The 13,968-nt window shown below is 50.7% G+C and overlaps 1 protein-coding gene and 1 long non-coding RNA gene across 5 annotated transcripts; both read right to left on the reverse strand.

Annotated features, from left to right (window-relative positions):
- Positions 1–606: 606 nt before the first annotated feature.
- LOC144291699 (uncharacterized) lies at positions 607–4,635 on the reverse strand. Of its 2 annotated transcripts, none has more exons than XR_013359081.1 (2): positions 4,391–4,635; positions 607–1,876 (listed from the first exon to the last, which is right to left on the reverse strand). It is a non-coding gene; the product is annotated as an uncharacterized LOC144291699 (long non-coding RNA). The 2 variants fall into 2 exon arrangements; XR_013359080.1 differs by lacking the exon at positions 4,391–4,635 and adding an exon at positions 3,782–4,384.
- A 164-nt stretch (positions 4,636–4,799) lies between these two features.
- On the reverse strand, positions 4,800–8,070 carry TMEM177 (transmembrane protein 177). Of its 3 annotated transcripts, none has more exons than XM_077861396.1 (2): positions 7,975–8,070; positions 4,800–6,069 (listed from the first exon to the last, which is right to left on the reverse strand). In XM_077861396.1, exon 2 carries the CDS (start codon positions 6,045–6,047, stop codon positions 5,112–5,114), a length of 936 nt encoding a protein of 311 aa, XP_077717522.1. In that variant the 5' UTR covers positions 6,048–6,069; positions 7,975–8,070; the 3' UTR covers positions 4,800–5,111. The 3 variants fall into 3 exon arrangements, with proteins under 3 accessions (XP_077717522.1, XP_077717524.1, XP_077717523.1); XM_077861398.1 differs by lacking the exon at positions 7,975–8,070 and adding an exon at positions 7,763–7,885; XM_077861397.1 differs by lacking the exon at positions 7,975–8,070 and adding an exon at positions 7,143–7,511.
- Positions 8,071–13,968: the final 5,898 nt, after the last annotated feature.

Consider the following 13,968-nt stretch of genomic DNA (forward strand, 5'->3'; position numbering starts at 1 on the left):
GGAAATGGAGACCCTTCCTAGCTACTTTCTTTTTTTTTTTTTTAATTTTTTTTTTAATTTTTTATTTATTTATGATAGTCACAGAGAGAGAGAGAGAGAGGCAGAGACACAGGCAGAGGGAGAAGCAGGCTCCATGCACCGGGAGCCCGACGTGGGATTCGATCCCGGGTCTCCAGGATCGCGCCCTGGGCCAAAGGCAGGCACCAAACCGCTGCGCCACCCAGGGATCCCCCCTAGCTACTTTCTGATAGGTAAGCAGCACAGCCTTCATGAAATGCTGCCCTCTAATGCACCTGTAATTTATCGGCCTGTGTCCATTTCCCTAAGACTGTACTGTAGGTCAGAATGTAATGAGTAGAATGCCTCAACTCTTTGGATCAATCTTTTTTGATTTTGTAGTGAGGCTTTTAAAAAAAGTTAGTGCATTCACCTTTCCTGAGATTTTGAGCAGACCTCTTATTCAGTGTCCCTCTGATGGAGTATCTGCTCTAGCTGTGGGTGTATGGGAGTGTGTGTGCAGCATGGGACGTGATCAAACAATGAGGACAGTATTTTGACAAAATATGGAGGTTAAGTTACAGTACATTGTAATGTCATAATTAAAAAAATTTTTTTTAAAGATTTTATTTATTTATTTGACAGACAGAGCATGGGTAAGAGGAGTGGCAGACAGAGGGAGAGGGAGAAGCAGGCTCCCCTCTGAGCAGGGAGCCTGATGCGGGGCTTGAACCCAAGATCCTGGGATCATGACCTGAGCAGAAGGCAGGCACTCAACCAACCGAGCCACCCTGGCGCCCCCATAATTAAAATTGAGTAAATGTGTCACAGGTAAATTTTTAAAAGGTTAATTTCTGTCAAATACAGTAAATGATAAAGGTCATTATCACCAAAAATAAAATAAAACTTACTATATACTCTTGTTGGGCTTCACATTTTGCAGACTTTATTTTCCTTTCGTTATCAAAACAATGCTGTAAGCTACATGTTAATATCTCCATTTAATAGAGAACTTGGGGGCAGCCCCGGGGGCTCAGCGGTTTAGTGCCGCCTTCAGTCCAGGCCATGATCCTGGAGACCCGGGATCAAATCCCACGTGGGGCTCCCTGTGTGGAGCCTGCTTCTCCCTCTGCCTGTGTCTCTCCCTCTGTCTCTCATGAATAAATAAATAAAATCTTTAAAAAAAAAAAAAAAAGAACTTGAGGACAGAGATGTGAAATCACTTGGTCAAGGCCCCTCTGCTAAAGTGGTAGGACAGCATTTGAACTCACAGCTGGCTGCCCAGTCTGTTCTGCTTCCTAAGGTAAGCTGTCCCCAGCTGGGCCCTCCCAGGGCTCTGTAACACTTGACCCTTCCACCCCATTCCCACCAAATCTGATACATTGGGTGTCTCTTTCCTTTTCAGTTAGCTGAAAGGGTCTCCTCTGGAAGTTCTAGAAAGGTCTCCTTGGTGACCATTTTTCCTGATGAGAGGTGAGGCCGGAAAGTCACCTTTAACCAGCAAGGGAGAAAGGCTGTAGAGGCCACAGTACAAATTTCCATGATAAAAACCCTCAGGATAGGGACACCTGGGTGGCTCAGTGGTTGAGCGTCTGCCTTTGGTTCAGGCCCTGATCCCGGGGTCCGGGATGAAGTCCCACATCGGGCTCCCTGCATGGAGCCTGCTTCTCCCTCCGCCTATCTCTCAGGAATAAATACATAAAATCTTAAAAAAAAAAACAAAAAAACAAAAAAACCCTTAGGATAAACAGGACAATGTAAATCAAAGCTTTGTAAGGGGATCAGGAACCAGGGTGCTGGCTTCAAATCCTTGTTCTGTCACTTTCAGAGCTTCATGGTTTGGGGCCCATTTCTTCACATTTCTGTGCAACTTCCTTGCCTGTAAAATTGAAATAACATTACCAGCTACCCGTTCCAATTTGGGGATAAATGAAAAAAGGTTTTAGGAATCTAGCATATGTCTGGTGCATAATAAAGGCCCTATGGACACTGCTGTAGGGATGTAGTTAGTGGGCAGGAGGCCTTACTGGGTAGGGTCTCCACTTGTGTTTCAGCCCCAGCTTGTGATACACACTCGCCTGGGGATGGGGGTTCCACACATATGCGCCAACTACAGGCAAGGGCTGCCTGGGGTGCAGCACTGTGGATACTGGATGGGGCCTGCTAGGTTCGGGAATGGGCAGAGCCAGGGATGGCATGATGACTCTGAGACTCCCTTTCCTGTATTGCAGCTGTGTCTGCGCATGTGCATGCATGGGGTGGGGGTGGGGGTGGGGGTGGGCATCTGAACCTGTTGATGCAGCCCTCTATCAGCCTATTTTGGAGTTGTCTGTAAGATTGTTCTGGGATGTTGGGTACCTTTGCATAATCACACTCAGAGAACTAGAGTCACGTCTGGGGGTGGGGGGGAACGACTTAGTACAACGTTCTCCTGGGACTCAGCGCAAGGTGCTGACTCCCGGGGCACACCACAGACATCTGAGAAGATGCAGTGCAGCATGTATAGGGGAACTGCCTGCCACCTGGCCCATCTATGAAGCCATGGAGCAGGTTTTTGAATCTTTCTGGGATCAACCCCCGAATCTGCGTGTGGGGGTGCCACCAAAGATCATAAAACTTGAGGGAGTCCCCTTTCTCCTCCTTGGGGGCCCTGGTGGCCTAAGTGGTAATCTGTGCCCTACAGGATCCTGATTTCCCCTATCAGAACAGCAATCCCAGATCCCACCCGGGCCCTGCCCTTGGAAAGTCCCAAGTTGGGAAGACAGGACCAGGTCCCATAGGATTCAGATGGCCTCACCATGTGTGCAGCCAGCCTGACCATAATGGCTCAAGATCTAGGGAGCCAGGCCTGCCTGCCATAGCTTTAGGGCCTTGTTCATTTATTCAAAAGTGATATGAAAGCCTCCGTTCAGAGTGGCAAACAAGACAGACACACCCCTGCCCTTTCATTTCAGCAGAGGAGTGCTAAGCACTAACTGCAGGCTAACTTATTTACAGTTAGCACAAAAGGCTGGGGAGAGATACAAGCTGTGAAGTGGTGTGAACGGGGAAGGTTCCAGAAGTCAGGCTGCTGGGTTCTCCTGCAGGAGGAGCTCTAGGTCCCTAAGACAGGGCAAGCCAGGAGAGAGCACCCTAGACTGAAGCAGTGTGTGGGGATGGTGGTGGTGATGGGGGGACAGCAGCAAAGGAACCAAGGTGCTCCTGAGGTTACATCCATACAGTCCGGGGTCGGGGTGGGACACCAGGGCAGTTGCAGAGGCCATTGGGCCCAGGCTCAGAGATGTGGCTCTAGCCAGAAAACAAGTGGGTGCCCTCAGAGGGTTTAGAGGACAGAACCCAGTCAGACCCGTTCTTCCAAGAGCTGGGGAGGGCAAGGACTGAGCTGAGGGTTGCCAGGGCATGGGGGAAGTGCAGAATGCAGCAGGGAGGAAGGGGAGGGGCAGCTCACAGGGTGGGGGCCCTGGGCTGAGGTTTGGGGTGGGGCCACTTGAAGAGTGTGTGTGGAGACTGGGAGCAGCTCTTGAGTAGTTTGAGGATCACTCCCCTTACCACTGCGGCTCCCTTTCCTAATCTTTTGGGCAGGCCAGCCTGATGCCACTGTCCTGCTCCCACAGGACTGAGTAGTTTGGGCGGGGAGTGGTAAGTAGGTGAAGCTCACCAAACCCAAACCCCAAACTACACTTCTCCAGCCAAGATCAGACAGCAACACATGGTGGTGGCAGCTGGGGGGACAACCTGGGAGGCCCCCCTGAGCTGGTACTTCCCACAGTGGAGACTTGCTCACCTGCTCACTAACTCCTGCAACCACCTACGCGTTCATCAGGCATCCTGGGACCTGAGATGGGGTGTCTGCCCAGGCCTGACCTGGGAACCACAGGCTGGTCAAGTCGAGCCAGAGCATGACCTCTAGCCACTGCGAAGGACCCAGCAGGAAGACCTGCCACCCACCCTGCCCACGCCCCATTCAGTCTCTTGCAGGAACCGTCTGCCGCCGCTGGTCCTGGCTTTGTGGACCTGGGTGTGGCCTCATCACTGTGCCCTGAAGTACACTGGCGCCAGGCCTGAATTCTTCCATTCTTCCATGGAAAACATAATCAACAATAAATATACATGAATGGCCAAGTGAGCCTGGCTTGCTGGCCACAACTGTCCTCACCTTTCCTGGGAAGGGGTCTCCTGTCCAAGGATCAAAAGTGGAGTCTGCTCTACCTGCCACCAGAAAGCTTGAGGGAAACAAACAGGGCAAGGGTGCAGCATTCCGCTGGGCCCCGGGCATGACACTAGGCCCAGTCCACCTCGCCCACCTCCATCCTGCTTCTTCCCTGCCCCGAGAACCAAAGCTCCCCCTACTTCTTCCCCTCTTCCCCAGTGCCTCTTCTCTCCAGGCACTGACCATGCTCTGGATTACATCAGCAGGCTCCTTCCCTGCAGGGCCTTGGTTTTGCAAATAGATTGTTCCTTCTATCTTTGGCCAGAGCTCCTGCCAAGTCTCCCACGCCACAAGTCTCATCAGGGTCCAGTAACACTTTCTCTCTCCTTCCGGCCCCAGGGCTCTGAGCATGCCATCTGCACTGGATACACCACCCTTGAAGCACCCCCTCAACTCCCATCTCCCAACCTCTTAGGGCCACACTAGCTTCTCACCTGGGCCCTTAAAGCTTTTCCTGCCAGTGCAAGTTGAGATTAGACCACCAGGTGAACTACAGTGGTTCTTCAGTGTAGGAAAAGTGTCCACATCCTGTAAGCACCTCCAGTGGTGAGATGTGGCCTGATTCCCCCAGCCTGCTGGTATTCAAAGACCATGGAGGAATATCCCATTTATTTAACAGCACGTCCTCTTGGCCAGGCCCTTTTGTTCATAGCTCACGCAACCCCCAAATCCTGCCAGGTAATTTAAGCATCCCCATTTTACACCTGAGGAAACCAAGGCTCAGCTTTAAAAGGGACGTGCTCAAGGTCACTGGGACGATGGGCTGGGGTAAAATCTAGGCTGTTTAATTTCAAAGTCTATGATTCACTGACATGTGGCCATGGGTCCAGAGGCACCGAGAGCCCCCAGAGTCAACATCAGGGTGGTGCTTGCAGGAGCTGCATCTGTCCTTGTGATGAGTCCCTCAGGAGTGGCCTGGGTTGAGTGTTGCCCTCCACATCTGCAGCACAGAATCCCGGCGGGTTGTGTAGGGTAAATGTTTGATGCGAAACCAGTGTCTGGGAACGATGTTCCCACTGGGCGTATACAGCTGCTCTCCACGCTTGCCCAAGAGACTGCGCAGGGCTATGTTGCCTGACAAAATCTTCTCATAGAACTCCACTCCACCCTGGGCATAGGCTGCAGACAGTGCAGCTGTGCGGCGGTCGAGCCAGGCTTCCAGCGCATGAGTGAGAGAGTCTGTGGAGAAGGCATAGGCCACAAAGCCCGCCACTGCTGCTGCCAGGTTGAAGGCAGCCCGTAAATTCATGGGGCCTCCATAGAGCCCCAGTGCATGCTTGGCACCCACGCCCAGCGCCCAGGTGCCTGCCAGGCAAGCTGGGGCCAACAGGGCCTGTAGGGCGGCTGTACTGCTCTCCAGGTATACCACTTCCTTGGCCAAGGCAAACTTCTGGGCGTCGCGGGACAGGGTCAGGGCATCTCTCAGCCGGGTGCCTGCTGGGCTCTGCCAGTTGACTCTTTGCCCGTGTACAACTACTGGGTGATCACTGTCGATCAATGTGCCACCCAGGAAGGTGGCTGGGATGCCCACTATCGCCCCAGCAGGGAGTCGCGGGAAGCCAGCACTCACAGGCTGGAAGGTGAATGAGGTGAAAGCCTCATAGCTATGGCCCGAGGGGATACCCACGTCCTGGAGCACCTCTTGGAAGAGGCTCTGCAGCTCTGGGGAGAGCGGAGCTGGCTGGCCCTGAGGCCAGTACTGGTACAGCCACCGGATCACAGGATCTGGGAAGAGGTGGTATGAGATCTGGGCCCCGAACAGGCCGGCACAGGAACCCACCAACAGGCCTGCTCTGTGTCTCTGCACGAATGCTGCGGCCCGCCACAGGGGACCTGCCATGAGTGTGGCCACCGATGTGAACCTGGGTCAAGAAAAAGAGAAGACAGCCAATAGTTCCCTGGGTTGGCCTGCACACTGAACATATCCCAAGATCACATTCTTTTTAGCGGGGGCAATACAGCAAGGTGGTTAAGAACATGAGCTCTAGGGATGCCTGGGTGGCTCAGCGGTTGGGCGTCTGCCTTTGGCTCAGGTCATGATCCTGGAGACCCGGGATTGGGTCCCGCATCGGGCTCCCTGCATGGAGCCTGCTTCTCCCTGTCTGTCTCTGCCTCTCTCTCTCTGTGTCTCTCATGTATAAATAAAATCTTGAAAAAAAAAAAAAAAAAAGAACATGAGCTCTAGAGCCAGAGTTCAAATCTAACCTCCATCTCTGTGCATCACCTTCTCCATCTGCCCAACAGGCTTCCGACAATGGCATCATGAGAGTGGCTGTGAGGAGTATACGACTGAACACACATAAAGTAACTAGTGTGGCACAGCAGCACACACCCCTTGTGATGATGCTGTGATTATTCCCATGGCTAGGCACAGCACGAAGTACCCAACTGCCTCACTCCGCTATTCATCCCATAGAGAAGCCCCCTATGATTGCTAATTTATAGGTGAAACCTAAGTTCAACTTACTGATTACTTCCTATATGCTAAACACAATTCTGAGAGCTTTATATATACTGTCTAATGACTGAATCCTCACAACTCCATAACCTAATTACTACTATTGCCCCTATTTTAAAGCCCTGGAAACCGAGGCACGGATAAGCTAAGCAAGTTGGAAACCCCAAAATCGCAAAGTGACAGTGCTGCAGGCTGAGTCGTGTCCCCTTCAAATTCATATGCTGAAGCCTTAACTCTTCGTCTCTCACAATGTAACTGTATTTAGAGATGGGGTTTTTAAAGAGATAATTAAGTTAAAGTGAGGTCATTAGGTAGGTCCTCTTCTGACCGGTGTCCCTAAGGGAACAGATTAGGACACAGACACGTAGGGGGCAGCCCACGAAGGGACACAAGCCAACGGGAGCGCTCTCGGGACCTTCATCTCGGACTTTGAGCCTCCAGACCTGAGAAAACAAGTTTCCGCCACCCAGTACTTGCCCGCAGCCTGGCTGGCTAACACTGGTCCAGTATGGGAACACAGGTTATCAAGGGTTCACAGCAAACTTCATTTCCGAAAAAACTTTGAATGCTAAATCACAAATATACACAAAGCAGACAAAATAGCACATTAGCCAGCTTCAACCAACTCGTGGCCAATCTTGTTTCCTCTTCTCCCACCCACATTCCTCTTCCAACTGGTTTATTTGGAAACACATCCCAGGCGTCCTCTCCCTTCATCCGTAAATATTGCAGCAAGAATTCGCAACTCTTTTACTCTGGCTGAAGCCTATGATCTTCCTGCCTGCGACACGCGTTTCATTGGCAAGCAAGTTGCCGCCAACAAGAACGCGGGGCACCCCTGGCCTGTTTTTTTTTTTTTTTTTTAATTTTATTTATTTATTCATAGAGATGCAAAGAGAGAGAGAGAGAGAGACAGGCAGAGGCACAGGCAGAGGGAGGAGCAGGCTCCATGCAGGGAGCCCGACGCGGGACTCGACCCCGGGTCTCCAGATCACACCCCGGGCTGCAGGCGGCGCCAAACCGCTGCGCCACCGGGGCTGCCCCACCCCTGCCTGTTTTAACAAAAACTCCCGGAAGGACACATCGCTTGGGGCTACCTTCCCGAGAGACAGGCGAGGACCGCAAGGGTCCTGGACAGAGCCCCAAGGCCCCCAGCGCCGAGGCCGCCATCCAGGCTGGGCGACGAGGGGCTGCGGCGCCCCTCCCGGGCCCCGAGGCTGCGCCCCGCAGTTCGAGCCGGCGGCCGGAGGCGATGCTGGGGCGGGGGCCCGGGCGGCTCCGCGAACTCCGCCGCCCACCGGGGACTCACCTCCGCCGCCGCAGCCCGGGACCCGGCGGCACGTGCGCCCGCGGGAGGGGGGGGGCGTGCGCGGCGTACGTCGGCCCGTGCTCTGGGGGCGGGAACCATGGGGGCGGGGCGTGCGCGGCGTACGTCGGCCCGCGCTCGGGGGGCGGGGACCATGGGGGCGGGGCGTGCGCGGCGTACGTCGGCCCGTGCTCGGGGGGCGGGGACCATGGGGGCGGGGCGTGCGCGGCGTACGTCGGCCCGTGCTCTGGGGGCGGGAACCATGGGGGCGGGGCGTGCGCGGCGTACGTCGGCCCGCGCTCGGGGGGCGGGGACTATAGGGGGCGGGACCTGCATGGTGCACGTCAGCCCGAGCTCTGGGGGCGGGGACCATAGGGGCGGGGCGTGCGCGGTGCACGTCGGCTCGGCCCTGGGGGCGGGGACTATGGGGGGCGGGGATTCGGGGGCGGGGCGGGGGGCGGGAGCCGGGGCGCGGGTACTAGCCCGCCGGCGACTGGGGCGGGCGCGGGAGCAGGGGGTTCCTCTGCTACTGCACCTTGGAGCGGGGCTGCAATATGCGACTTCTCGCGTCGGGATGAGCGAAGCGGGCTGGGTCACCCGAAACAGCGGCCCTGCGTGGGTCAGGAGGTGGCCTACGGCTGAGCCCCCATCGGAGCCCATGCCCACCTGACTGCCGGGTCCGTGGCCTTTTCTGTCTGGGCTGGTCTGGGATTTATTCTGTTAACAGTTGTAAATAAATTTTTTTAAAAAGATTTTATTTATTTATGATAGAGAAAGAGAGAGAGAAAGGCAGAGACACAGGAGAGAGAAGCAGGCTCCATGCCCGGAGCCTGACGCGGGACTCGATCCCGGGACTCCAGGATCGCGCCCTGGGCCAAAGGCAGGCGCCAAACCGCTGAGCCACCCAGGGATCCCTGTAAATAAAGTTTTATTGGGAAGACAGCCATGTCTGTTTCTTTAAAGTCACCTATGGCTGCTTTCCTCCAGAAGGGCAGAGTTGAGTAGCCAGGACAGAGACAGTCTGACCTAGAAAGCCTACACTTTTGACTATCTGGCTCTTAGGGAAAAGGTCTGTGGACACAGGAAGTCCATTATTCCCATTTTACAGATGAAGAAACGGAAGCATTTAGCTTGAGCAGGGTGCCCAGAGCACATGCACCTAGCATGCACCCGAGTGGCACAGGACTCCTGTCCCTGTACATTTCCCATGACATCACCTGCCTCCAGACAAATTCAGTCTAGTGGTCTTGTGAATTCTCCCAAGAGGGCCTGGCCTCTGTCTCTGACTCTCTCTTCCATCCAAGCCCTGGGGTAAAGGGTGGGGAGGTCTTAGCTCCTGGGTGGAAAGATGAGGCTGCAAGGGAAGGTGAGGATGTATGGAGACCCAGAAGCCTATGGGCATTGGGATGGGGATTTGGACAGTTAGCAAGCAGGCTGTGGACTCTTGTGTGTCCAGACAAGCCACCAGCTCAGCCCTCTCTGCAGGGCTTTTGACCACAAAAGGACCAGCTGCGATGATCAGTTGGGACCATACCTGATTCCCAGCTAACCCTCTGTGTGTAGCATCCCATGGCGTTTCCTGTCTCAGGTGTGGCCCAGCAGCCCCTTTTTGGAGCTATAAGCTGGCCTGGCAGAGATAACCCTGCTGATACTAGAGAAGAACGGAGAGGGTGGTCCTGGCTGGTCCCTCAGCCCAGAAGCAGTTCTTAGGGAGACTGCAGCCTAGGGAAAGAGACCTTTCTTAAGAGGCAGGGGGCTCTTGTGTAAAGGACATCACCCGTCTGGACCTTGGTTTCCTCATCTCATGCTTCATCCCACCTAACAAAATAAGTAGTGAAGATAATATCAGTTTCAAAGGACCTTATTACATCCAATCCTAGAAGTTTCCTAGATACTCTCATCTGTATAACTAAAGTGGGGAGGCAACTTCAAATCGCATGCACTTGAACCTCCCTTCAATCTTGGCCTTGAAAGGCTGTCATAAAGCATTCTGTGACCAGATGTAAATCCAGTACAGCTGCTGAAGCCAAAGTATTTGGGTTAGATCCTGGCTCCACCTCTTCCTAGCTGTGTGACTTTTGGAAAGTTAACCTCTCTGGGCCTAGTATTCTCATCAATAAGATGAGATGAGAGTACCACCTACCCCCGGGGTTATTATGGGGATTCAATGAGTTCATTTATGTATAATGCCCAGCACAGCGTGTACCATATAGCTATTAGCTAGGATTACTGAGAACTGTTCTGGTTCTGAGACTCCACCTCTGGCTGCCCATTTGTATGTAAATGTTGCTATAACATGCTTTCATATGTGATCTCAGCTAGATTTGGAATGTGGGATAGTCTACAGGGCAAATGATGTGGTTTCTCTAACAAATCAATGGCTTAAAAAACAATGGAAGGAGACATCAAATAAGATATGAAAGATGCAGCAGTTAAATGGAATACATGGCTTTTGCTGGGATCCTGAATCAATAGTTTACTTACTATAAAAGAGACACTTTTGAGACAACCAAATAGATCTGAATATGGATTGAATATCAGGTGATGTTAATGAATTGCTTATTTTGTTAGGTTGGATGATGTATATTTATGGAAACCAAAAAGTTCTTATCAGTTAGAGATGCATATTGAAGTATTTATAGGTGCAATGACATGATGTTTGCTATTTAGTTCAAAATATTACAGGGATCCCTGGGTGGCGCAGCGGTTTAGCGCCTGCCTTTGGACCAGGGCGCGATCCTGGAGACCCGGGATCGAATCCCACGTCAGGCTCCCGGCATGGAGCCTGCTTCTCCCTCTGCCTATGTCTCTGCCTCTCTCTCTCTCTCTGTGACTATCATAAGTAAAAAAAAAATATTACAGTCAAAACAAAACCACTACCACCACCATGAATACCAGGGGCATGGATGAAACAACATCAACACAATGTTGGAAGTTGTTTAAGCTTTGTGTCAAGTTTGGGGGATTCATTATACTGTGCTCTATGTATGTTTGCAAATTTCCATAATCAAATGTTATTTTTTTTAAAGATTTATTTATTCAGAGAGAGAGAGAGGCAGAGACACAGGCAGAGGGAGAATCAGGCTCCATGCAGGGAGCCCGACGTGGGACTCGATCCTGGGTCTCCAGGATCACACCCCGGGCTGCAGGCAGCACTAAACCACTGTGCCACTGGGGTTGCCCTCAAATGTTATTTCTTTAATGTATGTTTAAAAGTACGCTGACCAATTTGACTTCATCTATTTAAAAACTTTTGAGCATCAAAGAACATTATCAAGAAATGAAAAGATAGTTCACAGAATGGGAGAAAATATTTGCAAGTCATAGATACCATAAGGGCCTAGTTTCCAGAATATATAAGAACTCAACAACTCAACAACAAAAAGACAATTGACCCAATTTAAAAACGAGCAAATGACTTGAAGAGACACTCCTTCAAAGAAGATAGATAAACAGATGGCCAACAAGCACATAAAAAGATGCTCAGCATCCCTAGTCATTAGGAGAATACAAGTCAAATTCATAGGAGATACTTCTTCACTCATTGAGACAGCCATAAAAAAACAAAAGCAAAAACAAAAAACAACAGACAAGGGCGAGGATGTGCAGAAACTGAAGCTCTCATACGTTGGGAGAGCTCTTGTACAGTAAGAATGTGAAATGGCTCAGCCACTGTAGAACACAGTTCGGCAGCTCCTCGTAAAGTTAAACATAGAATTACCATATGATCTGGCAATTCTACTCCTATGAATACAGACAACCCTCTTAACTGTGAAGGATGGAGTCAAAGAAAGGGTTTGTTCTGTTTTGTTTGGCACGTTTACACGGATAATGATCTTACTGAGAAATATTATGCTGAGATTATCTCATTGAGAGAGACAAATTGATGATACCAGAGAGAGGGGATCCTTCAAGGAAAGGATTCTTTAGGTAGGTGAGAGGGGATGGGGTCCAGGGCATGAGTAGGAGGAGAAGTGGGATAAGGAGCAATTCTTCGCAGTAATAAGAGGAAAGTTGCCATCATATTACTATGCTGTAACCTTAAACTTACACAATATTATATGTCTATTATATCTCAATAACGCTGAAAAAAGGGGGGGGAAGCTGTGGTTAGTGCACCCAGGCTAGTGATTTCAGGGTGGGAAGATAAAGATGAGGCTGTTCTTACCTGATTGCTACTTTGTTTTCTCAGTGACACATCGGGGAAACTCAGCTAAAAGCATAGTGGGTGGGGTGATGAAAGTATGAAGAAAGCAGAAAAGATGTGTAATTACCACATGAAGAGAAGGAAAGAACCCACCAGGAAACTGTAATGATTGTTGGATAGCATTGAGTGCCCATTTAAAATCTGGATCAAAAACACAGTATGAGACTGCAGTGCCTGGGTGGCTCAGTCAGTTAAGCATCCAACTCTTGGTTTTGGCTCAGGTCATGTTCTCAGGGTTGTGGGATTGAGCCCCATGTCGGGCTCCATGCTGAACATGGAAGCTGCTTGGGATTTTTTCTCTCCCTTTCCCCTACCCCCAATGCTTGAATGTGTGTCCTCACTCTCTGTCTCTCTCAAAAGCAATACAAAACATAGTGTGAGACAGTTATTGTGATTTTTTTGTGATTTTTTTCCAACAATGTTCAGGTGCTCAGGTGCAGGGAGGGGTGGATGGATAGTTGAAGGGTTTAGGCAGAGGTAGAGTTTGCCAGTCAAGCACAGGGTGGGGAAAAATAGACAAGGGAGGTGAGGGTGTTTGCAAAGAAGTGGTTATATAATGATGGACCATGAACACTAAGCTAGAGAAGAGGACAGTGAGGGCCCCTGAGGGTGATTTATGTGCTTAACACTTTAATTGTGGACACCATGTGGCCAACACTGTTTCTAAGCCCTTTGCAGAAGGAAGAAGTAACACGATCATTGTCCCGGTGGAATTTAAGGATTGTTGGAATTGGGCCACCATAGTAAGGCACATAGAAGTGTAAGGAGGTGGTGATTAGAAGGTGGGAGGCTGGGGATCCCTAGGTGGCTCAGTGGTTTGGCATCTGCCTTTGGCCCAGGGCACAATCCTGGAGTCCCGGGATCGAGTCCTGTGTCGGGCTCCCTGCATGGAGCCTGCTTCTCCCTCTGCCTGTGTCTCTGCCTCTCTCTCTCTGTCTATCATGAACAAATAAATAAATAAATCTTAAAAAAAAAAAGAAGTTGGGAGGCTGGAAATGTCCATTTCAGAGGTGGTGTCAGTATTGTGATGGCAAGGTCAAGAGTATGACTATAGGAGTCAATGACTATGGTGGGGTGGAAGAGATTACTGAAAATTAAGGAGATGTATGAATCATGTTTTTAAATTTTTTTCATATTTTATGATGTTTTGACAATTTAGGGACCTTGCTAATCCTGGAAAAACTCTTGGGACTAGTTAATTCCTAGAGAAACAAATGACTCCTCTCACTTCTACTGCAAGAGTACCTTTCATATGACAAACCAACCAATCCAGAGACCTTATCCCTACCCACCTCCTTCAAGTCTCACATGCCAAGCCAATATTTCCCCTGCTTTAAATGATCTGGACGACTGGAGACCACCTCTATAAGCCCAGAACCCACCAAAATTACTGAAACTATCCAATCCTAAACTTCTTCAAACTTCCCTATCCTGCCTTACCATTCCTTCCCATGGAAACCTCAGTAGAGGCTCTGGGCCATGCTTTCTGCTTCCCCCTTCTGCTTCCTGACTGACCCTAGTACCTCCCATGTGGCCCCACATGGCATGGTGTGCTTGCTCCCTTCTCTCAGGAAAAGTAAATAATAAATACTTCCTTCAGTGGCATTTACCTTTCCATGTTATCCCTCAGTTACTTCCAGAAATTATGTCTCAAGTACCATCAAAACCAGAGGCTCAGCTACAAGAGGCCAAGATGTTGGGTGGATTGTCTCTGCCAATGTTGAAATTGGCAAGAATGGTGAAAAGGACAGTGGTGAAGAACACAAAGTCTAGGTGCTAAAATAATTCAG

The sequence above is a fragment of the Canis aureus genome, chromosome 20 (assembly GCF_053574225.1).
Source record: "Canis aureus isolate CA01 chromosome 20, VMU_Caureus_v.1.0, whole genome shotgun sequence".
Classification (NCBI taxonomy): domain Eukaryota; kingdom Metazoa; phylum Chordata; class Mammalia; order Carnivora; family Canidae; genus Canis; species Canis aureus.

Bases quoted from the DNA above. Each gene is read 5' to 3' on its own strand.
- TMEM177 (XM_077861396.1), bottom strand. From the start codon at position 6,047: ATGGCAGGTCCCCTGTGGCGGGCCGCAGCATTCGTGCAGAGACACAGA.